This window comes from Octopus sinensis, linkage group LG1 (assembly GCF_006345805.1).
Source record: "Octopus sinensis linkage group LG1, ASM634580v1, whole genome shotgun sequence".
NCBI lineage: Eukaryota > Metazoa > Mollusca > Cephalopoda > Octopoda > Octopodidae > Octopus > Octopus sinensis.
Window position 1 is genome coordinate 40,149,173 of NC_042997.1, and position 26,979 is coordinate 40,176,151.

At 36.6% G+C, this 26,979-nt stretch overlaps 1 protein-coding gene across 3 annotated transcripts in view; it reads left to right on the plus strand.

Annotated features, from left to right (window-relative positions):
- LOC115212402 (FAD-dependent oxidoreductase domain-containing protein 2) overlaps positions 1-26,979 on the plus strand; it is a 173,473-nt gene that overhangs the window by 143,992 nt on the left and 2,502 nt on the right. For all 3 annotated transcript variants that reach the window (XR_004997707.1, XM_029781299.2, XM_029781308.2), the window contains exons 8-9: positions 11,477-11,642; positions 22,103-22,341. Coding sequence is in view for 2 of the 3 variants with exons in the window: in XM_029781299.2 (XP_029637159.1) it covers positions 11,477-11,642; positions 22,103-22,341 (405 nt within the window). In the remaining variant the exon portion in view is untranslated. The remainder of the gene's footprint in view (positions 1-11,476; positions 11,643-22,102; positions 22,342-26,979) is intronic.

Consider the following 26,979-nt stretch of genomic DNA (forward strand, 5'->3'; position numbering starts at 1 on the left):
TTGGCAGTTCGTCTGTCGTTACGTTGTGAGTTCAAATTCCGCCGAGGTCAACTTTGCCTTTCATCCTTTCGGGGTCGATAAATTAAGTACCAGTTACGCACTGGGGTCGATGTAATTGACTTAATACCTATGTCTGTCCTTGTTTGTTCCCCCCCACCCTGTATTTAGCTCCTTGTGGGTAATAAAGAAATAAGTATTACTTGGCAGTGCAAGTAGTCTTCGAGACTTGAAAAAAGCATTCCACTTTAGTGCACGGGAAGTGAACGGTTGGTACATTAATGGTGCATCCAACAATAAGCGGAGGATGTCAAATGTAATATAAGGTTGTCCCAAAATGTAATATAAGGTTGTCCCAAAAATTAGGAAAATAATGGTCTTTATTTTGAGGAATAATTTTTGTTGTTTTTGTTAGTACTTGGCGAGTAAAAATTCAATTTTTGCAAGTGTTTACAAACTTTTGGGACAACCTAATAGTAATAATAATAATAATAATAATAACAATAATAATAATAATAATAAATGCCCTGATGCAGTACTAGGTAGTGGCTCTCATGGTTTTTTATCTTAACTGATTGGAAGTGTTATCATGTACATTGTTTTGTCTTGGTATAAAAGACGGGTTACAGCAAATATTCTGCTCAATACCACAGATTTGCTTGTCAGTTGTTTGACCTTAAGCAGTTGAGCATGTCCCTTAGTGGCTGACGATATGTGCATCTCTGACCACGAGCAGAAGTAGTGGGGGAGCATTATAGCCATGCATTGAGAGGAATTCTTTGGGGTTTGAATAATTCACCTCTGGAAACTTGGGCGTTTTGTTCATAACCCTTAAACAAAATTTGTTCAGAGACCTCGTGAGCGGGATGAGCAACTCGTCCTGAAGAAAATTCTAGCTGGGCCCCACCTGCAAGGTCATGCGCCGTTTATCTTGATGTAAGATCACCATGTCACGTACATATGGTTGTGATGTATGTGTCTGGTGTACCCTTATAAAACGGATAGTCATGATGGGTATATTGGACTTCGTATATTTTACCCCTGTGTCACTTTGATGGCATGCACTGCACTCTTACTTAATAATAATAATAATAATAATAATAATAATAATAATAATAATAGCAACAACAATCGCTTGGCAGGTAGTTACCTGGTCGATATCAAAGGGAGAATAAAAGTAATAATGGTAGCTGAAATTATGACTAATATTATAAATACCTTGTCATTCGGCTCAGAGATAGAAAAAAAAAAAAGAATGCATTTGGTTTGATGAATAAAAGTATGAAAAATCAGAATCATAGAAACGATTAAAGGGACATTTGATAAAAATAAATACTTCCTGAACAAAGGTCATACTTTCAGCCTCAAGTCACCCTTATGAAACGAAAACAGCATAAATGAACCCTAGCGACTTTGTGTGTGAGTGCGTGGGTGAATGTGATCTTCATCCATTGTGTATTTTACAGCGACACTCTATCACACACACACACACACACACACAGCCCATAAAATTGTATATGTAATGTTTGAAAACAAAGATCACCTCAAGATATAGTAAATTTAAATGTGAACAAATTATTTAACGTAAGAGTATACATAATTAAAGAAACGGAAAAAAAAACACTTAAAGAAATACAAAATATAAAGTGAAAATACTTTTAAAAAATAAACAAAAACAAAAAGTAAATAACCAAACTGTAATCACCTAAGTTACAAATAAGTAATTACATACGTTTAAAATTTTTTAAAAAAGCAAAGGAGAAAGGATTGCGCCAAAAAAGTTCCGAACGTAAACAAGGGAAACATCAAAATCGATAACGCGCACGCAAAAAGAAAAGAATTACGATATTAACAAAAATATATATAAGTTCAACGAAATATAAGATAAAAAGAGAAGAAATAATAGGAGAATTAAAGATAGAATATTTAGCAAGGATGAACGGAAGATAAAATCTGGTGACTATAATATTACCAAACTATTAACAAACTATACCTAGACATTCTGGAAACATTTGTATCATAAAAGTTGGAGCAATTGGCCTATGAAGCAGCCGTAGAAACTACAAAGAAACACGAATGCAACCTCAAAAGCTTTCATGAAAGAAGACGCAAATCCATACAAGCATCACAAGAAAAGAAAAGAAAAATAAGGAAAATGTTAATCTTTAATGAAATGGAAAATGAACATATACTAGTTGAAAAGAAGGAATTTACAATACCAGTTAACAAAGAAAGAAATCTTAGAACTTCGAGAACTGCATAATCTTGAAAAATCGCAAAATCAAAAACTAAATAAATAAATAAAACAAAACAATCATTAAAAATGTGAGGAGCGACAACAGAAATTGACTGGTATTTATTTTATTGATCCCTAAAGAATGATAGGTTATAGTCTATCTTGGAGGAATTTGGAACCACAATGTAAAGCATTTTGTTATCTTATTTATTCCATAAACACTGTTTTCTGGTGTTCCTTAATAAACAAGACGAAACACTAAAGTAACATGAGAAATTACAAAATAACAGCGCAACATAGCAGAAATTAAGATCTAACATCGGAATACAAAGTACAAGGTCACAAATCTAGTGGAAAGCATCACAAGTTAAATTTCTCCAGTATTTGTCTGGTTCTAATTTTATCAACACAAGAATGATTATAAGACAGATTTGGCTTAGGTAGGATTTGAACTCAAAACGTAAAGAAATATAGATGAATACAATATCTCACAGAAAACAATTGAGAAACAAGAAGAGCTGACCATGGAAATTAAATAAGTATATATATCAATGGAGGCATCTTCTCCATACGTCTCTGAGAGATAATAGTCAAATATAGCCGAGCCCTCCAAGATGTTTTATTTTTATTGACGCAAAGTAAATAACTGCCAAAATACTTCAGAAATAACGGAAAGAAAAGATATAATATCTTCTACTCTAGGCACAAGGTCCAAAATTTTGGGGGAGGGGCTAGTCGATTAGATCGACCCCAGTACGCAACAGATACTTAATTTATCGACCCCAAAAGGATGAGAGGCAAAGTCGACCTCAACGGAATTTGAATTCAGAACGTAAAGACAGATGAAATACCTATTTCTGTTTCTTTACTACCCACAAGGGGCTAAACACAGAGAGGACAAACAAGGACAGACAAACAGATTAAGTCGATTATATTGACCCCAGTGCGTAACTGGTACTTATTTAATCGACCCCGAAAAGATGAAAGGCAAAGTCAACCTCGGCGGAATTTGAACTCCGAAGGTAGCGGCAGACGAAATACCGCTAAGCATTTCGCCCGGCGTGCTAACGTTGCTGCCAGCTCGCCGCCTTGAAAGAAAAGATATAATGCAAAATCTATCGGAAGGATAAACTACTTATTTTTACTCTCATTACAAAAGTGTTGCATATCTAGCTTGGTACATATAAGATATCTGTAGATGCCACTTATTTACAAAAATTGTCAAGGAGTGAAGGATGGCATAATCTGGAGAATAGTGTTTTGTCAAAAATACCAACAAGAATATTATCGATGTAGGAAGAATCGTAGCAAATATATCCAAACCCTGAAGGCGGCGAGCTGGCAGAAACGTTAGCAAGCCGGGCGAACTGCTTTGCGGTATTTCGTCTTCCGCTACGTTCTGAGTTCAAATTCCGCCGAGGTCGACTTTGCCTTTCATCTTTTTGGGGTCGATTAAATAAGTACCAGTTACGCACTGGAGTCGATGTAATCGACTTAATCCTTTTTTCTGTCCTTGTTTTCCCTCTCTATGTTTAGCACCCTGTGGGTAGTAAAGAAATAGGTATATCCAAACCCCGAAGAAGGTATGAATTTATAAATTGTTGACCGAGTCTACGATGACACAAGAAGGAAGACGCATGAGATTTTTAAAGGTCGATAAGTTTACTATGAGTTGCTCGTATCAAATACAATCCAAGAATTTGCTTTCAATAAAACGGGCATAAGATTTTCTACCAAGTTTCCATCACATTCAAGGTGTTAGAATTGGGATCGACAACCCAGAAGTTAGCAAGGTCAGAGAGGTTGTCATTCTTATAAATACTTCATGTTATTTCCATTAAGTATGTTCTCTACAGACAATGAGAGAGAGAAGCTGAAGAATTTGGTAAAGGAAGGGTCAGCTTGAAAGCACACTGTTTGAGAGTGGTAATAAGAATGGCTGTTTCTTGAAAAACAAATAAAAAATATTTATTATAGGTTTTGTGGTTATTAAATAATTATTGACGAATAACAACATTTGAGCGGTTGCGTGTTGCGTTCATAATAATCACACTAATATTTAATATTCATATAAATTTTCCAGAGTTTATATTAACTGAGTATTTGAATTTGCATTTTTAAACAACTGAATAAATTGACCAGCATTCAAGAGATATTGAATGGAATAACTATAAGTTATATATATAGGGTTCGTTCCCATTGCCTGGCACCTTGGGCAAGTGTCTTCTACTATTACCTCGAGCCGACCAAAGCCTTGTGAGTGGATTTGGTAGACGGAAACTGAAAGAAGCCCGTCGTATATATGTACCACAACTCGTGTTCCACATCTCCTTTTTTAAATATATATATATATTATATATATATATATATATATATATATATACACGCACATATATATATATATGTATGTATGTATGTATGTATGTATATGTGTGTATATGTTTGTGTGTCTGTGTTTGTCCCCCGCGCCAACATCGCTTGACAACAGATGGTGGTGTGTCTACGTCCCCGTAACTTAGCGGTTCGGCAGAAGGGACCGATAGAATAAGTACTAGGCTTACATAGAATAAGCCCTGGGGTCGATTTGCTCGACTAAAGGCGGTGCTCCAGCATAGCCGCAGTCAAATGACTGAAACAAGTAAAAAAAAAAAAAAGAGAGATAATACGATGATCAAATTATACAGAAGTAATTAGAATGCTTTATCAACATGCTGACTGACACAGCTTCGAATGTCATTGTAGGTAAGCAAGCTTTGGGTGATACAGATCCGTAGTGATATAAATCTGAAAATTGCAAACCCCAGTTTTTATAACGTCCCACGAAATTTCGAGAAAATTCGACCAGACTACTTGACGAAAGATTTCAGCTCACTTGGTTACTCATCAAACGATTTGACTGGTAGAACCGTATTTATGTTGGCGTTATGCCTTCTATATCGGTACAGTTAATTTTTCATAGCTGGCCTTGGCTTTTATGACAATATTATAGACGTAGTCCTGAGCTGTGAAACTGAACGCACTAGTTCGCTACAGATATATCGATAATAGTACTGTGGAGACCTTATGTGTGTGTTATATAGCCTAGTTTTGTTAGATGAGATAATTTATAATTGTTGTTGTTGTTCACGTTTGCCTCTGGCTCAATCATAATCGATCTAACTCGAGATCAAGACTTCCAGATGTGATCATCACGTCATATATTTGGACATGTATCTTGGATCACATTATCCAGTGCATCTTTTACTTCCGTTTTCAAAACATTAGATATGATTTAAGAGAAATTTGGTTGATAGTTCTGCCACATTGAGTAAATACGTAACTTTCTTGTTGGCGTTTAGTGTGCTTTTTTTTGCGTTCTTTTAGACCCGAACTGGCAGAATTGTTAGCATGCCGGATAAAATGCTTGGTAGCATTCTTCCGGCTTTAGTTTCTGGGTTTAAATTCTGCCTTTCATCCTTTTGAGGTCGATAAAATAAGTACCAGATAAAATAAGAACCACTGAGGTTAATGTAATCGGACAGTCGCTTCCCAGAAAATTCCGGACCTTGTGCCAATAGTACATTTTATTATTATTATTATTATTATTATTATTATTATTATTATTATTATTATAAGGCGGCGAGATGGCAGAATCGTTAGGATAATAATAATAATATCATAATAATAATAATAATATAATAATAATAATAATAATAATTATTATTATTATTATTATTATTATTATTTATTATTATTATTATTATTATTATTATTATTCATTAGTGTTAGATTTATTGTGCCCTTTCACTGCATTGCCGAGCGTAGCTCTGTGTGCCTTTGATATATGCAATATTCTGTTTTGATTTTGTAGTTTCTATTGCATTTCATGTAATTTAAATATGTATTCAATAACTTGTATTGTTATTTTCTGCATGGAGTGTTTATTTGTCAGTCGGGCGTAAATATATGAATTTGCGTGTATTTTGATACTTCTCAGGGCACCTATTAAAATAAAGATTGTTCAGCCTCCACATCCGTGCAATACTTGTTTTAAAATCTTTATATTTTGATAACTTCTCCATTCCTTTGAAAAAAACATAATCCTTTTCGGGTGTTGATGTTTCTATAGGAAGCACATACTTTCCTAACAATTATGTTTGTGTTGCCATATCTTAGATTATAGTCGCTTTGTCATTATTTTGTGTGGCATATGCGTACATTACCTCTTTCAGTTGGTATTTCATAATACTGACAATGTGCAAGCCCAACACTGTCCAATCTGTAGATGTACTCTTTCTTGGTTTTGACTGAGTGGTCAGAAATAACATACTTAAGAGCACTGTAGTTCGCTTGAAGCGTTGTAGTACAAAAGTAGAAGAAAAGGGAAATAAAGAATGCGTCTAACACCAAAGTGTTAAAGATAGTCACCTCGGAGAGGAACATAGGTAATCTTCGTATCAAAGAAATAATATTGATACATCGCCTCAACCCGAAAATCAATAGTTGATCGGAGATGGACTGGTGGCTCCTACGAATACATCACGGTGACTACGACCAACATCATAACATACGCCACCAACACTACCTCTCACCGACACCACGTGAAAATACGTTTCAACGACTAACAATTGGAAAGTTGATACTGCTGCTTACAAAACGCCGAGTAGTTTAAAATAAAAACCCGAAATCGATGTAACCACACATTCCTTAGACTGCTTCCTTCTGAAGATAGGCCTTTGCGCCCGAAATATAAAGATTATGTAAAATTTCTGCAATGTTAGAAGCTTTCTTTAATTCCCCTTTCTTTTTTCTTAAATAATGTACTTAATTGTTTCTTTCTCCCCTTCACATATTCTACAGTTTATTGAAATGACTCTGCTCCATTACATGGATGGAAGCACTCCGTCGGTTACGACGACGAGGGTTCCGGTTGATCCGAATCAACGGAACAGCCTGCTCGTGAAATTAACGTGTAAGTGGCTGAGCACTCCACAGACACGTGTACCCTTAACGTAGTTCTCGGGGATAATCAGCGTGACACAGAGAGTGACAAGGCCGGCCCTTTGAAATACAGGTACAACAGAAACAGGAAGTAAGAGTGAGAGAAAGTTGTGGTGAAAGAGTACAGCAGGGATCACCACCATCCCCTGCCGGAGCCTTGTGGAGCTTTTAGGTGTTTTCGCTCAATAAACACTCACAACGCCCGGTCTGGGAATCGAAACCGCGATCCTACGACCACGAGTCCGCTGCCCTAACCACTGGGCCATTGCGCCTCTGCTCCATTACAAGCTGTTTGTTGTTTCTTGCGGAAAAGCTTTTACCTTGTGCCACAATCAAGAACCCTTCAATATCCCTCAACCATCTCTCAACCTCAGCAGTTTCCACCCTGTGCAGTGTTTTGTCACATATTGGTCCTGCAGGGTCTTTTGTCCCATTTTTAGCTTATATTTTGGTCTTTCGCACCTTCTGTTAATCTTTCTTCTTTTTCGTCATACCAATCTAAACATTCGAACCTCTGCTTTCTACCTGTTGGCTTCTTGGAAAACAGAAGATAGCTTGAATTTTTAAAATTTGTCCCTTCTATCGTTATTTGCATTACTCTTTTACTTGTTTCAATCATTTGACTGCGGCGATGCTGGAGCACCGCCTTTAGTCGAATCAAATCGACCCCAGGACTTATTCTTTGTAAGCCTAGTACTTATTCTATCGGTCCCTTTTGCCGAACCGCTAAGGTACGGGGACCTAAACACACCAACATCGGTTGTCAAGCGATGTTGGGGGCACAAACACAGATACTCAACACACACACACACACACACACACACGCACACACACATATATATATATATATATACGTATATACGACGAGCTTCTTTCAGTTTCCGTCTACCAAATCCACTCACAAGGCTTTGGTCAGCCCGAGGCTATAGTAGAAGACACTTGCTCAAGGTGCCACGCAGTGGAACTGAACCCGGAACCATGTGGTTCGTAAGCAATCTACTTACTACACAGCCACTCAGATTTTTATTTATTTTTTTTTTGTTTTGTAGTCTGACGGTTGATGTTTTATAATAGTTTCCGTGGTAAATATAATATTACTGTGTTAGATTTTAAAGGAAGAACATACTTTGTAGTCATTAATGTATGTGTGTGTATGTGTGTGTGTGTGTGTGTGTGTGTGTGTGTGTGTGTGTGTGTGTGTGTGTTTGTGTTTGTGTGTGTGTTGCATGTGTGGTGTACAAGCTTATGTGGAATGTGGACTGCAATATGCTGACAAGACTGTCTAATGAAGATAACTGAATCAAGCAATGTAAGGAAAGAAACGGTGAAATTATTCGATCGTGGAATTCAAAATGACAAATGTATTTATCGGTTCGCTCCGATTGTTAGTAGCTGTTTACTGGATAAGCTTTCACTCACTATGTCCTTTCACAGACATCTACTTCCACACTATCCTTTACCATGAAAGTGAATGAACACGCATAGCTAATTATTATAATACTAGCAGTATCGCCCGGCGTTGCTCGGGTTTGTAAGGGAAATAACTATATAAGCATTTTTAGAGAGTTATAGCCAAAATTAGCAAAAAAATGCATTAAAAATGGAAAAAAAATTATGGTAATTTTTTTTTTAAATCGTTGACTCATCGTAGACATTTTTAGAGAGTTACTTCCCTTATATAATAGCGACAAAAATGCATTAAAATGGAAAAAGATTATGGTAATTTTTTTTTTAAATCGTAGACTCATCGTAGACGCGCGCTAATACCCAAAAGGGCTCGATATGAATCACGACTATAAGATACCCGGTTTTGGTTAAACTGCACCGCAAAATGTGGGAGTAAGGAATCTAAATCGTAGGAGAGAGACACACAACTTGACTTTTATATATAAAGATGTGGACTGGTGTATTCGTGTTGCAAAAATGATGACAGTCTCATTAATTATAGAGACTTGTGCTCTGTTCAAAATGAAGTGTGAAACCATTGGTAGATTCGTTACCGAAAGACTTTGTATTTAGCAGTAAAGTATTACATTTCGATCCTGGTTAAAGAACTGGAACCAATAATTCGTAAATGGGATGGTGCTTGTCGCTCATCGAAAATGTGTTATGGCGATGTATAAGTAAATAGACACACCCAACGTAAAAACTGATAGGTTATAAACTCAAAACATTTTTATTGGTCCAGTGAACGGGTGAGATTTTTTGAGAAAGCATTTACCATCGATTTACTGTCTTTAAGTCTTAACTATTGACGTGCTCGAAGACATCGAGAATGTAATCAACAAAGACTGTTGTAAAATAACATGATACACCAGCAACGGAAGTAATGCATAACATTGTCCCGAAAGGGTAGTTTTGAGCTTATGCGACATCAGTTACTTGGTGTAGCCGCTAACAAGGCATTTGGTAATATTTCTACTTGTAAGGGCGGCGAGCTGGCAGAATCGTTAGCACGTCGGGCGAAATGCTTAGCGGTATTTTGGCTGCGTTACGTTGCGAGTTCAAATTCCGCCGAGGTCGACTTTGCCTTTCATCCTTTCGGGGTCGATAAATTAAGTATCAGTTACGCACTGGGGTCGATGTAATCGACTTAATACCTATGTCTGTCCTTGTTTGTCCACTCTATGTTTAGCCCCTTGTGGGTAATAAAGAAATAGGTATTTCGTCTGCTGTTACGTTGTGAGTTCAAATTCCGCCGAGGTCGACTTTACTTTTCATCTTTTCGGGGTCGATTAAATAAGTACCAGTTACGCACTGGGGTCGATGTAATCGACTTAATCCCTTTTTCTGTCCTTGTTTGTCTCCTCTATGTTTAGCCCCTTGTGGGCAATACAAAAATAAACATTTCTACTCGTAGTTTCAAGTGGTATCTGACACCTTGTCTTTTGATTTATATTGTGTAATTTAATCTCGACATTCAATAATGAAAGTATTCAAAGAACGGAAGTCTCGATCATGTCCTCAATATCGTTCCATAGTTAAGTCTGATCATTGTAAACCAACCTGCATTCGCTAATGGTGTCGAACGGTTTAATGAATGCTAAAAATACTACAAAAATAAAGATACTATATTACCAAAATATTACAATTTTTTTTAATTTACATAATATTATCATTATTCCAGAAATTCTTTCATCCCAGCAGTCATAGTTAAAACTCGGAGCGGGATTTCACTGACACTTCCCTCGTTTTCCACTTTTGCAGGTTCTGGGCTGCCTTTACGATTATAGATCCCTCAGTCCGAGCAAAACAACGCATTGGGGGTCATAGTGTTTATTTATTGGCAGTAAACTACGGCATTTGATCTTAAGACCTGTAAGGCCCCCAACCGAACTACCCAATGAGTCCATGACTTAAGATAGCTCCAGTGGTGTGATAAACACTTCTTTGTTCCTCTCATTTTACTCATCACTTGCTATTTTGTTGCTTAACAACTTCATACTTCCTCCAAGCTCATTATTATTATTATTCGTTTTTATGTGATCCCATACTGTATCGTCCTGAAATGCCCCAGTATTTTTGTCAAACTTTGGTGGTTCATACACTGTTGTAAGCCTTTTATGGGTTAGCTTTGCTTTTCATTCTTCTGGAGTCGATGAAAAAGGTACCAGTTGAGCACTGAGGTCGGTGTAATCAATTATAATAATCCTCTCCACAAAATTTCTGCCCTTGCACCTAAAGTAGAAAGAATTATTAAGGCAGCGAGCTGGCAGAGTCGTGAGGAGACTGGGCAAAATACTTAGCATTTCGTCCGTCTTTACGTTCTGGGTTCAAATTCCGTCGAGGTCTACTTTACCTTTCATTTTTTGGGGTCGACAAATTAACCAGTTGCGTACTGGGCCCGATGTGATCAACTGACCCCCACCCCCACAAAGTCCATGCCCTGTACCTGTAGTAGAAAAGATTATTATTATTGTTGTTGTTGTTGTCGACATTAATGAGATAGCAAGACGTGTCATTGACATAAAAAATATTGCAATGTTTTATCTTGTATTGTTGCGTGCTTTTTAGAATGCTTCCATTATTTCTATTCTTCAAGATAATGTTTATGCTTCAATAACATGTTCCAGTATTCCAATATTTTTTATATTAGCCTTTTGTTTGTTATTATTGTAGAAGCCTAACTATCTGACGTTACATAAAGAGGGGAATATTAACAGATTTATAATACTGATGGCGGGATGTTAATTGTGATAATGTTCGTGATGGTTGTTATGATGGTGGTATTGAAATAAAATTAATCTTTATTCTTCTTCACAGCCCGTACTCTCCACCGTTATTTGGAATGGCACAATCATGGAAAAGAATGGCCATCTGTGAAAATGCCGGTTAACGATGTGCTTTATTACACAATCAAAAGAATTAATGAAGCTGCAGGAATCTACCAAATGTTCCAAGTCCTCATTGATGTCATTATTTTGAACGAGTAAGTCTGGTGAATTATCTTTTGGAAACAGTTTTAGGCAAACGACCTCGTATCTGTCTCAAAAATAATGATTACTTTCAGAAGTAATAGAAATGGTTTCTTTTTTTTTTTTCTAATGTCCTCGATGATATAATTGAAGTGCAATACAGTAAGGTTTATAGATTCAGTTTACCAAAGGTGAACTCCCACAGTATCTTACTCGCTCATTCCCTTCTCAATATAAAATCAAATCTTTAAACTCAAACGAATATATTCACGCACACGCACACACACACACACACACACACACACACACACACACACACACACACACACACACACACACACACATACACACACACACACACACATATTTAAAGCCTCAACGGGTTCTGCTTCTTTTAACAATATTGAAAGAAATCAAAGGGTAAAAGACCTAATAACATTAAAACAGCATCTGAACAAATTCCTCTAAGAAATACATCTCAACAAAGAACTTCGGGACTGAGGGGGCTATGACGCCCTAAAACATGACACGAACCCCAAGAGGTGCAATTATGTTAGACAAGGCCTGAGATGATAGTGGCCAAAACCTCTCGCTCTTACTCTCTCTCTCTCTCTCTCTCTCTATGTATGTATGTATAATCGGTCTAAGTTATATATATAGTATGTAAATGTAAAAAGCTAATAAGTAACAAAAGTGTTTAGGTATCAGTGCATTACGGCCGTTTCAACTCGCTTCATTTAATCGATCAATGAAAACATTACATCAATTTGAAGTAAACCGCTCTCCTATATCTATATTTTAAGTAATATGCAATATTTTAAGTAAAAATTTTCTTGTTCTGTACTTTACCAGATGTAATAAGTTGTCCTGAACTTTCCCAAGTGTAATAACTTGTCCAGTAATTTTCCAGGTTTATAATCTTAAGAATATTATTTCTCTTGCTCGCATTTCTCCATGTATATTATACCATGAATATTACGGAGAGAAGTTACAAACCCCTTCACAATCCATAGAAATTACACCAGTATATATGAGGGTATATAGATATATAAAATATAATAATATAATATAAGATAGAAGAGTAAATGAAATAAAATAACAATGAATAGGTGGAAAAAGATTTTTGTATAAAATTCCAATAAAGAATTTATAAAATGAAAAAATATATATAAAGATAAAAAATTTACATTGCGAATGCTATAAAATGTATACTGGATATAAAAAAAAAAAGATTAAAGATAAAAAATAAGGATAAGTCAAGGTATTCATAACAAAAGCTAATTTTAAAATAAATGAAATAAGATAAGGATGCCATTGGAAATAGCTTTATAAAATATTTGTAAGATATGTTATTACAGGCACAGATATGTATGGAATCATGACAATTCATTGGGGGTATAAAATATACTTAAGGGAGGCGTAAGATCTGGTAATCCATTGTAGATATTAATATTATGACTGATAGGGAAGAAAGTCTTAGAACCGAAGGGGAAATAGTGCAATATAAGTATAGGAGGAATGCAGATTAAACAGGTAGGGGTTATAAGAGGGCAATATTACGTATAATTCCATACAATAGAGGGTATATTATGAAAGATATGACACCCCAGATAATTTCTGCCAGAAAATCATAGTATGATATGTATAATATTATTTGTTTCTAAAATTTCTGAAGGTACGGTCGATTCTATGTACATGGTGTAATATAATGCAATCTGGTATTTATTATATATATTTTATAATTGCACTATATATATATATATATATATATATATATATATATATATATATATATATATATATATATATATATATATATATATATATAATATGTAGTATTTTTTATACTCTCTTATATCCTTTGAGATTTTTTCGTAATGTTGATAATTTTTCTATAAATATATTTTTTTAAGGTTTTTAAATACGTTTACCTGGTAAAGAAATATTTTATTTTTTTAGCCATTAATCTTTGGTTTTGATTCAATAGAAAAATGTGTATCCTTACTCAGATGAGATCTGAATTTAATTACAGGTTCATGATTGAGTAGTGTTAGCATGACTATCTAAGCATTATGCAAGGAAGAAGCATTATGAGGTTTCTCTTATATATACAAGTACCCCACTTTTATGGCTTAGGTTGATTTATCACTCCTTCTCTTATATCTTAAATCGTTTTCTAAATTTTAATATTTTAATATATAAATTTCGCTAAGTTTTGATACACATCTTTTCCCGTGCTCTAAATTCCCACACTTAGATCTCATTGTGGTCTCTTTTATTTTCCATTTTAGGCCCCTTTTATTCCGTAATCATAAGTTAAGTCACCCCTGTCCGTTCTCTTACTGGTTATCACCTCTTCTCTATATATCATTATCTTACTAGCAACTTCTGAGTCACATTCTTTTTATGTAGATATGGCTAGGTTTAAGGTCCCAGTAAAATAGGGGCAGGGAGAGTATCTGACATAATTTATCACCACCAACAAGAACTTAACTGTCAATTCACAATGGATTTAATTCTAAGGATTTGTAGACAACATGCAGCATTTAGTATTTTGAATGTGATAAAGAAAAAGATGAATGTAGCTATATCACCATTCCTCTTCCTTCACCCCCTTTATTTTCTTCCCCTTTTCAATATTATAGTAGGCTTTAAGTATTTTTCCTTAAATTCATTTGCCACATAAATAGCAAAGAGAAGCAATGTAAATATTTCAGTCTCTAATACTGATGCTAAAAATTTTACCATGGTGTATCTTGTATGTTGGAAATCTATATGTTCGTCTGAGGAGAGCGGGGTATTTCAAATTGATGTAATGTTTTCACTGATCGATTAAATCGAGTGACTTGAAACGGCCGTAATGCACTGATACCTGGACATCCCTGTTATTTGATTTTTATTCAACAAACTTTGAACTGTGCAGACCATACAAGACTAACTTGGTGCCTCAACTTAAGTACCCAATTCAAGTGCATCTTAATTATTTCTTATATATATTTAGATATATGTATGTATGTATATATATATATATATATACGTATATAGATATGTATATATTTATGAGTATATATAACTGTTAAAGAGGACAACAAACATGCACATCATAGTGCAGAGATGCCTTGTCAGAGGAGATACGCCAGCTGTATACATATGTGTATATATGTATACACCTGCTTTATGTCAACTGACGAGGTATTGCTGCACTGAGATGTGCATTAGAATTTATTATACTGTTCCCCACCCATATGGGAGCAATGGAGAATTATGCTGAAACGATCATTGTGATAAAGTTTCCAGCATTCACTGTCTTCTGTATTAATTATTTTGAATATATATATATGTGTGTGTGTGTGTGTGTGTGTGTGTGTGTATATATATGCTTATATACATATATATATACATACGTATATATATATGTGTATATATATATATATGCATATATATATGTATATATATATATGTATCTATATATATATATATATGTACATACATATGTGTATATATATATATATATATAAAATATTATTCGAGACAAAACCACTATTTTGCAAAACAAACAAGGAAAGACTTAATTAATACATAAAATTTTAATAAATAGTCAAAAAAACCGCCACTACAATCGTTTCTTGTCTTGATCGACAATCTTCAGGTGGACTTCCAATAATTCAGTGTCAAATTATGAATTGACATAATTTGACACTGAATTATTGGAAGTCCACCTGAAGATTGTCGATCAAGACAAGAAACGATTGTAGTGGCGGTTTTTTTGACTATTTATTAAAATTTTATGTATTAATTAAGTCTTTCCTTGTTTGTTTTGCAAAATAGTGGTTTTGTCTCGAATAATATTTTATAATATTTTACTATAAAATCGATTTAATCCTAAATCTGATTTTTTCCCTGTAAATTTGGATTTATTCCCTAATATTTATTATTATATATATATATATATATATATATATATATTTTACAAGATAAGGGCAGAAGAAAAATTTTAATGCAAGATATATATACATATCTTGTAAATTATGTATAAATTTTACCTTTAAAGGCATTTTTTGATATGCTGGCCATTGATAAAAAATTTTTCCCGAAAAAAATTTTATCCTATATTAATTATATATATATATATATATGTGTGTGTGTGAGTATATAGATATAAAGAGATAAATATACATATATATATATATATGTATATATATGTATATATGCATATGCATAAATATATCTATATGTATATATACGTATATATATATATATATATATATATATATATATATATATATATATATATATATATATATATATGTGTGTATATATATATCTAGGTATATATATATATATATATATATATATGTATATATATATCTAGGTATATATATATATATATATATATATATATATATATATATATATATAGGTATATATATATATATATATATATATATATAGGTATATACAATTGTTCGTTTGTTTTCCACCTGCCTTCGTCTTTTGTTTATTTTCATAAAGCTTCCCGTTATATATATATATACATATATATATATATATATATATATATATATATATATATGTATGTATCATTCAACCACCGTAGTCAATCATTTCGTCAATCGCAGCAGCTTCCAAGCTTCACTATTAGTTCAGTTCTTAGCTAGTTCAGTTCTTAGTTTTGGAGAGGACTCGCCCTCAGCTACACTTTGGCATAAATAGTTTGAGATTTGGTTCAGTAGAAGAAGAGTTATATCAAAATATGTCAGACCTCAAGGTGGGCAGTGAGATAGGTATTCATCTTCAATTAACATAATTTTTTTGTATTTTTAAATAAATGTATACTTTTCTTAAATGATACAAAAATGCAAGAAGAATTCAGAATCGTTAGTCGTATTGAACAAAAATTAGTAGAAAAATATTTATGAGGTAACATGTCATTAAATGCGAAATAAGTGAGGAAGTAGAGAAGGCAATAAGAATATATTTCTAAAACGAACATTCATATTCTGGGGCGGCGAGCTGGCAGAACCGTTAGCCCGCTGAGCGAAATGCTTAGTCGTAGTTTGTATTTGCGCTCTGAGTTCAAATTCCACCGAGGTCGATTTTGTCTTCCATCCATTTCGGGTCTGTTCAATTTGGCGTACAGATTGTTTAATGTTTTTTTTATAGCTAAACTCTTTGAAACTTCCGATATTGGTAGAATGTGACACATAGAACAAGGCTTACTATCAACGTTTTTGACAAATTTTGTATTTTAGAAGCTGTATATATATATATATATATATATATAGTAGAAATATGTTACGAAAAGAAAATATAAAATACACGTGGAAATGTAAGGGTAAAATATGAAAAATCAACGAAAATGCATATTGCAAATAGAAAAAGGCTATTTATGACAGGTAACGACAAATATATACATTTAGATTGACTGAGGTAGTAATACGAGTCATAAAAGTCATTATTATGAGATGATTATAAGATGATAATAAAGTAAGAGAACAAAACGAACCAATCGTTTACGCAAAGCTATTCATCGTTTGAACAACAACACATATATTAATATATATATATATATATATATAAAATTGTGAGGTATTGGAATCTTATATGTATACCATTCTGCCTAAATAATAGATCTACAAATGCAATATCCCTGCGTATCTCACATCTAGTTCCATTCCTCCACTTCACACTCTATTTCATATCTTATCTAAATTAACTATTGCTTAACCATTTTCTCACACTGTTTCCGATTAAGGGATATAGTAAATACCCTGGAAACAGCTGTAAGACCTTATATTTATAAATGTTCTAAAATCTTCACAGCCTTGGGTTTTTTTTTTATCTCATTCTGAAAAATATTTTTTATTCTTTTACTTGTTTCGGTAATTTCATTGCGCCCATGCTGGAGCACCACCTTCTGTCGAGCAAATCGACTCCAGGACTTATTCTTTGTAAGCATAGTACTTATTTTACCGTTCTCTTTTGCCGAAACGCTAGATTATGGGGACGTAAACACACCAGCGTCGGTTGTCAAGCGATGTTAGGGGATAAACACAGACACATAAACATATTCACACACTTAAACACACACACACGCACATATATATATACACGACAGGCTTCTTTCAGTTTCCCCCTACAAAATCCATTCACAAGGCATTGGTTGGGCCAAGGCTATAGTAGAAGACATCTGCCCAAGGTGCTACGCTGAAGGACTGAACCTGGAACTATGTGGTTGGTAAGCAAGCTATTTACCACACAGCCACTCCTGTGTCCTACGTATATTTATATATATATATATACACACACAGTTGAAATTTACAGAAAAACAAAAGACGACGACAAGCGTATGAACAACAAGAAGGTGTATTAGTTTGATGAAGTGAGAATGTGTTTTATTTTCGAGCCTACAATAACTTCGGGCCAACCAAAGCCTTGTGAGTGGATTGGGTAGATGGAAACTGAAATTCGTTGAATACACACACACACACACACACACACACACACATATATGTATGTATTTGTGTCTGTGTTTGTCCCTCCATCATCGCTTGACAATGGATGTTGCTGGGTTTACGTTTCTGTAATCCAGCGGTTCTGCAAAAGAGACCGACAAAAGTACTAGGCTTACAAAGAATAAGTCCTGGGGTCAAATTATTTGATTAAAGGCAGTGCTCCAGCATGGCAGTAGTCAAAATGACTGAAACAAGTAAAAGAATAAAAGAGTAAAACAATACACATACACACAGATTAAGGGAGTCTCGAACACAGGAAAAATCGGGGTCCACATTTTCCTATCTATAGTGGTATTTTAACCCGAATTTCTAAAGCTTTTTTCACCCTATCCTCCTGAATTGGAAATTTTCTTAATTTCTATAAGTGTGTCGCTGATTCGACGCTTGAATATTAGATTTTATCTATCTATCAGTCTATGCACCATCTTTAACAAATCGATGGGAGTTCTTTCAACGTCTAGAAGTAATCTTTACTTTTAGTGAGGGATTGGAATGCTACCTTGGACACGCATGTAGACTTTGTGGATACTGATAAAAATAGACGGGGATGCAAATGCCACAAAGACCTGCTCAGACGTTTTCAACTGTCCGACAGGTACCGACTCGAGCTCCCGAATACGCCAACATAGACATGGAGCACCACAGAATACTGTGTAGGACAGTAGATAGAGGAGAGTGTAGGTTGTCCACAATTTCATATAGTCAGCTACACAGATCACAGATTTGTGACTTGTACGCTAGACTTAGATAAGACACAAAGGCGGGTCCCGGTTACTGGAAACTGAACGCGTCTTTCCCGTCAAGACAGGTTTACAGAGACCGGATTAGCACATTAGTGAAGAGGGCTTTGACGGGAGCAATCATCAATAACAAATGGTGGTTTGCAATCAAAAGATCAACAAAAGCAGAATCCATTAGGTATAGTAAAGCCCTAGCATTAGGAGATCTAGTAAAGAAAATAGAAGAAGCAATTAAAAGTGGCATCGTATCCAATGTGTTGGCCCTTGGCCAACACTTCAACGCCAAACACGAAGGATACATTGTCAGAGCTAGGATGCGTGCTCTAAGAAACGAAGGAATTGGAGTCACGCGAGAGGCCCCAGTGGCAGAGGCACAACAAAGCCACTATTCGGTCTCTGATAGATGAACAGGGGCGTGAATTACTTTAACCTAGAAAAATGTGTGAGGCCTTTCAACAGCAATTTTCTCGACTGCTTGGGACAACTGGCAAACCAGAACGCTGGGTGGACTTCAGTGCCTACCTGCATGGTCTACCACGACTCTCGGCAAGAGAGGCAGAGTGTTGTTAGTTAGTTAATTTTTTGGCTCAAAAAGCAAAAAGCAAGGCCATGTAGGGGAAGCAAGGCCATGTGAAAAACCCATCATAGCCGCGGACGTACGGAATGCGATGGCAGACTGCGTGGGAGACAAGTCGCCAGGCTTGGATGGTCTGCCCTACGAACTTTATTGTCATATGCCATACTTGTTTGGAGGCGTCTTGGCAGCAGTCTACTGCAACTGGCAACAAATCGGGGGTATCCCCGTTTCTGTGAAGCGAGGAACGGTGACACTGCTAAAGAAAGATCCAAACAAGGGGAACGCCATAGATAACTTCAGGCCCATCACTCTGCTCAATACAGATTTGAAGATTTTGACCAAGATGTTAGCCAAGAAGTTGGCGCTTGTCATCGAGAAACTGGTCGACAAGGCACAAACGTGCGCTGTTGCCGGGCAGAAGTATCCACGACAACCTCCATCCGATGCGCTACATCATAGACAGGCTAGTTAAGAAACCTGGCATAGGTGGGGCGCTGATCAATTTTGATCAATCCAAAGTTTTCGATGGAGTAGACCATCGATAGTTGGAGGCTGTCTTCATAGCGGCTGGTTTCGGATCCGTTTTCCGCGGCTGGATTGCTGCCGCATTCAGCGGCATCCGTTCAGTAGTTCGCGTGAATGGGCATCTATCCAGATCATTTGACACTGCACGTTCGGTCCGTCAGGGATGCCCTCTCTCGTCGCTTCTGTACATATTGACTCTCGAGCCACTACTAAGGAAGCTGGCGACACCAAGGGGCATCCCACGAGAATTGGGATGTGGAACGAGCATGTCTGCATATGTGGATGACGTAACCGTCATAGTGTCTAGCCACGGCCATATTGATCTGGTTGATGAGACACTAAAAGAATGCGAAGCGGTAACGGGAGCGAAAATTAACCGGGAAAAGTCAGTGGGCTTGCAGCTCGGCACCTAGAAAAGCAAGCCCATGCTATCCAACAGCGTCTCCGTCGTGAGACGCTGGACCGACGGACCAGTTAAATTGCTCGGGGTCTGTTCGGTCCAGACCTCCAAATGGAGAAGAATTGGAACAAGATAACGAGTAGGGTGGCCACTCTCACCCAGCAATGGACCGAGAGGAAGCTATCCCTGAAGGGTCGAGCGGAGGTGGTGAACATGTACATCGCGTCCATCATCTACTACCGCTTGACCGTCGTGCCTTGTCCCGACCCTACCATCACCAAACTGGAATGCATCCTCTTTTGCTTCTTGTAGAAAGGAAGCATTCCGATGGTCAGGTTATGCATTTGCTGCCAACACCCGCTAAAAGGAGGGATGGGCATGCCATGATTAATGATGCGCAGACATGCGCTGAGACTGCGACATATCCGGCGCTTCATAGACGACAGTGAACAGGTGTGGTCACCATTAGTGGAGCGCACTTTCCCACAGCTCGTCTCTTTGACCGAACTGCAGTCGTGGATCAAAAAGAGGCCGAGGAAGGGCGAATGGCACTGCAAGTGTCGCCTTGCCCTCAAGCAGCTCTGACGTCCCGGATCGAACTTGCATGACTGCAATACTACTAAAGCATTCTATAGACAATTAGTGGAGGGGAGGTATGATGACGATCTTGGGGAGAACCTGGACATCGAAAAGGAATACCTGACCCACCTGTTTAAGACAACTTTCGGGTCAGGACCTATGGACAACTTCCAGAAATCCCAGACCTGGCAGTGCTATCGAGAAGCACTACCAGTTCGAGATAAGCTCTACAGACATGGCTCTAGAAACACCGGACTGACCTCCCTGAGTGCAGTGTCAAACCATTTCCAGCCTGTGGGCTTATGTCGAACAACTGTTGTCGCGTATTGGACGAGTTGGTTTATCAGCTGAGTCTATCATTAATATTTCCCCACCTCCTTCCTTCAAACGAGAAGGAAGATCTGGGCTATGGCGAAAGAATGTGCATGGTGGATGCGTTTGAAAGGCCTAGAAACAAACACTTTCCTCTCTGGTCAATAACTCATCAACTTTTTCAAGTATCACTTGAAAAGGAAGGTGAGAGTAGAGAGGGAAGTTTTATCTAGTGAATGTTTCACGGAAAGATGGGTGGATTTAGCAAGAATGGCACGTGTATTTGACTGAGCCACCTTGACCATAGTCCTATGAACCAAAGAGAAAAAGAAAGAGACTACTTCACTCTAATGTACTTTTGTATTTCATTGCTCGAGGTTACCATGGTCTTTTCGTAGGCTTTTCTTTCCACGGATAAACCTAATATATTTTTCACATTTTTACTCTTTTACTGTGATACATAATCCCTTTTGATCGTTTAAAAATTTTTTTTTTACACGATCCCTTTTGATCAGAAATTTATTTTCTCCTTTTTTTTTACCTCTTTTCTTTTTTCTCTCAAAAAGAAAAGGTCCACATTGTACCTTGTCCCTGTGTTCGGCCCTGTGTGGCAAATAAAGAGAGTTGTCTATCTATCTATCAATCAATATATATATATATATATATATATATATATATATAATTTCACTATTTGATTACACAAAGTGATTGAAGCTTGAATGTCTCAAAATTTTATTTAGCTACATATTCATAATTTAAATTTTTTATTTTATATTATTAAAATTCTGAGAAAAGGTCTCCAATGAAATTTTTGCTTATTTTACAGGGATCACACTGAAGTAACGTATGTACAAGAAGTTCCTTTGAAGATGCTTCATAAATTGCCTGAAGTAACTGGTATTCCATGCAAGGAAATCGTAGCAATTGTTTTCCAATATGGAGCCAACTTTTCAGGTCCTGGGAATGATGTATTCCGAGAAGATCGAGCTAACGTTACCCCAGAGAAAGCTGACAAATCAAATTTTCTTCATCCTGTATTATATCATTACAAAAAGCTACCGAGTGGTGAGTTTTTAAAAATTATTTTAGGTGTCTATTTTATCTTTATACTTAAGCTAATTATACTTATATGTTAAATGCAATGTAGGAGAGCTACTACTTAAAACATTTGCACATATACTCTTTTACTCTTTTACTTGTTTCAGTCATTTGACTGCGGCCATGCTGGAGCACCGCCTTTAATCGAGCAACTCGACCCCAGGACTTATTCTTTTGTAAGCCCAGTACTTATTCTATCGGTCTCTTTTGCCGAACCGCTAAGTAACGGGGACATAAACACACCAGCATCAGTTGTCAAGCAATGCTAGGGGGACATACACAGACACACAAACACACACATATATATATATACATACATATATACGACGGGCTTCTTTCGGTTTCCGTCTCCCAAATCCACTCACAAAGCTTTGGTCGGCTCGAGGCTATAGTAGAAGACACTTGCCCAAGGTGCCACGCAGTGGGACTGAACCCGGAACCATGTGGTTGGTAAACAAGCTACTTACCACACAGCCACTCCTGCGCCTATCATTGTGTCTTTGTTTTATTTTATAAACAGTACAATACAGTAATATAGTATCAGTGCTCAGATTGTAGGTATACGACCGAAGACTACGCTATATCAAAGTATGCAAGCTGCTACAAAATGCAACAAAAGTGAATATAATAGTACATGTGTGTTTTAAATTACTATCGTGACTATCACAATAAAATGGTCTTACTCTTAATACACTGTCAGCTCAACTCACCTGTCAAGTCTGAAAGAACAGGTAATAATTCTATTGTATCCAATTTTTAAAACTGGACTGAGTGTTTCTGCTATTTGAATGAAGATATCTTACACATATGAATATCTCTTCCTAATGACAAACATTCAAATGGGATGTGTGAGAGAGACCAATTGTAAAGAAGTTCTTTACCAGGTGAGACATAATTATTTTCAGAAATCCTGGTTTAACAAAGTGTGGAATTATGTTAAGTGAGTTACAAGATTTGATATTTATCTACATGTACTTTAGGCTATCATTCAGATCATGAAGTATGATAGGATACGGTTATGAAGTACGATAGGAAGCCACACTTGAAATGGGAGAAATAAAGCACTTCCTCATAATGAATTTAACCCTTTTGTTACCATATTTCTGTTGAAATGCTCTGTGTTTCTTTCAAAGAATTTAGTAAAATAACTTAGTTATCATTAAGCTAGTGTTAGGAATACAAATTGTGACTAAGGTTTGGTGGAAGATTTTAGTTCAGAACTTTTAAAAACAAGGCATTTGTACTACAGAGTCAAAGGCGGTTTCAGGCGGGTTGGTAGGATAACTGGTTGCTATTTCAAGGAGGACAGGCACGTGTGAAGATAATCACTCATATGTTGATAATCATGGACCCCTTTGATTCCTTGTCTTAGCATATTGGATCCTGACACCTATTCAATGCTTTAAAAAAATCTATTACATTTTTATGCTTATTATTAGGAATTCTTTTATCTTCTTTTACTCGTTTCAGTCCTTAGACGGTGACCATGCTGGGGCATCACCTTGAAGAATTTTTGATCGAATGCATCGACCCTAATACTTACTTTTTATAAGACTCATACTTATTCTATCGGTCTTTTTTGCCAAACCGCTAAGTTACGGGAATGTAAACATTATCACCAGTTGTCAAGCGGTGGTGGGGGTTGAACACAGACACAAACACCACACACACACACATATATACGACGGGCTTCTTTTCAGTTTCCATCTACCAAATCCACTTGCAAGGCTTTGGTTAGCCCGAGGCTATAGAAGACACTTGCCCAAGGTGCCATGCACTGGGACTGAACCTAGAACCATGTGGTTGAGAAGCAAGCTTCTTGCAACACAGCCACACCTGTTAATATATTTTGTGTATCATAAGAATATATATAATGCATTGCACATAGATTTTAACAGCAAAAATCTTATAAGAATCCTCAAGGGTCATGTGGACCCCGGTTGAGAACTGGTGGTCACGGCGAACGCAAAAGTAAAAAAAAAGTGAGATGCCATGTTTCGCTGTTTTATCAACGCAAACTGAAGGAACCTTTTTGTGATTCCTATGCAGACAAATTTTTCTCATGCGTTTTTGTCCTATCCTCTACTGATGTTATAGTCGAAAATAATATTCAATCAGGAATTTTTTTATCATTATTCTACCACTTAACATAGTGACAATCGACTTATCCTTTCAGGTGATTAGCTATGTGCCCAACGTTAGCTTTCTTTCGATCTATTATGTGAGAAAACTGAATTTTAAATTTGATTTCGTTTTAACCATGTGTGAAGTCAGAATCATCATCATCATCATCATCATCGTTTAACGTCCGCTTAACCAGATGGCTGCACCAGGCTCCAATCTTGATCTGGTAGAGTTTCTACAGCTGGATGCCCTTCCTAACGCCAACCACTCCGAGAGTGTAGTGGGTGCTTTTTACGTGCCACTGGCAGGGGGTGCAGTTAGGCGGCACTGGCAACGACCTCGCTCGAATATTTTTACACGTGCCACTGAAGCGAGGTTGGTGACGAACACACTCGAATGGTGCCCTTTTACGTGCCATGGGTACGGAAGCCAGTTGGCTGGTCTGGCAACGATCATGTTCATACAAAACAAATGTAAAAATAGAAGCCCAATGCAGCTATCTACTGAAACAGCTTAGTTCCCCCTGATAATTCTCACTTTCATTAAAAACAGATAATATCTAAACCATATGAAGTGGATATTGTCAAGGTGATTTTGTGAAGTCAGAATGCATTGAAGCATTCATGAAAGTAACAGCAATAGATTTCCATTGTACTTTAGCTATTTCCATTATATTGTGCAGAATGTTTACTTAAATTCTAGAGTATTCAGCATTACAAAGAATGAATTCTTAAAAACTAAATTGCGTGTGCACACACGTGTTTATGTAATGTGTGTGTGTGTGTGTGTGTGTTTTTGTTAGTTCAGTTACAAACATTAAACAGAAGATTCACTCAGTAACTAAGAAAGGTTACCTGTTATTACTTCGAATTTTTGGTTTAGTAACTGGAAACCACAACAGAGATCTATGAAGATATAGATTGTTTGATGTCGGTCACGGTTTCTGACTGAACATGCGTGGAAACTGAACAAAATTTTCAGAAGCTGACCCAAACCTCATAGGCAAAGTATGTGCACAAGCAAATTCACAGTACTTTCCTGCCATCTTCTCTTGATTGACATTTGATGTTAATGGGTGACTTACTATGTCTATGTCTGTATATTTACATATGTTGCATATGTATGTGTGTGCAATTATAAATACTACACTCACGGAGTGGTTGGCATTAGGAAGGGCATCCAGCTGTAGAAACACTGCTAGATCAGACTGGAGCCTGGTGCAGCGTCCAACCCATGCTAGCATGGAAAACGGACGTTAAACGATGATGATGATGATGATGAGTGTGTATAAGCTGTTCTGTTCATCACTATGGCCTAGGATCCCACATACATGCAAAAATCGGTCTTGGCAGACATCAGTGGCGCCAATATAAAAGAGGAAGAAAGAAATACTCGGTTATGGTTGTAGTCTTTTATATTTATTATTTGTATGCCTGACCAGATGTAACTTGGGACTTATTAGTAACAAAGTAGCCAGCGACAGAAACTCTGAACAGTTACACTCTAAAGAAACATGTTACAGTGTGTGTTCGTCTCTAAGGGAAAAACCTCTCTAATCCCTATAACTATCATCCAAATGCTTTCGCTTCCAATAACTAAAGTTGATTAAAATAATCCATAAACAACCATTAGAGACCCCCTCCATAAGGTAATTTTTTTTTCTCTCTATTGGACCAGGAGGAGGTAGTGAGGTTATAGGGCCTTACTTTGGTTGAGAGTAAAAATAATAAATTTTGTCCTATTGTTATTCTGAAGTTATCTCCCTCCTCCTTAACATTATAATAAAAAATAAATGCACCCTTTTAAAGCGTAGCCAAGCTCATGGGCCCGGTTTCCCGGTTTCAATGGCGTATGTGTTCACCAGCTGGACGGGACGCCAGTCCATCACAGCATTACTCATTTTTGCCAGCTGAGTGGACTGGAGCAATGTGAAATGAAATGTTTTGCTCAAGAACACAACGCGTCACCCGGTCCAGGAATCGAAACCACAATCTTATGATCATGATGCTGACACCCTAACCACTAAGCCACGCGTCTCCACTATCAACATTATAGTCACTGCAAACACATCTATTGATGATTACCTCCCCTATGTAACTCATCAGGTTTTTATCTCCTGAGAACTTTGTCAAAAGCAACGTTTTAATTGACGTAAGCAAAACTTTTACTGCATTTGATATGAGAAGCTTCTAGCTAAGTTGTGTAACGATGGGATATATCCATCTTTCATCTTCTGGACTGCAAGTTTGCCGTCAAACTACGCCCTTATAGCATATGTCAACAAGGCCTTCTTCCCACCAGCATCTTTTTATGTTCATGTAAATTCTTATATGTATTGGTGTGTGGGTAGGTGTGATTGGACGAATGCAGGAGTTATATACGATCCACTTGGAATTTCTTGCTCGGATGGTGCAGTAATCGGACAAGCTGTATAAGCGTACCCTGCATAATCCGGCAATTGTTCAGACTCAGATAACATGG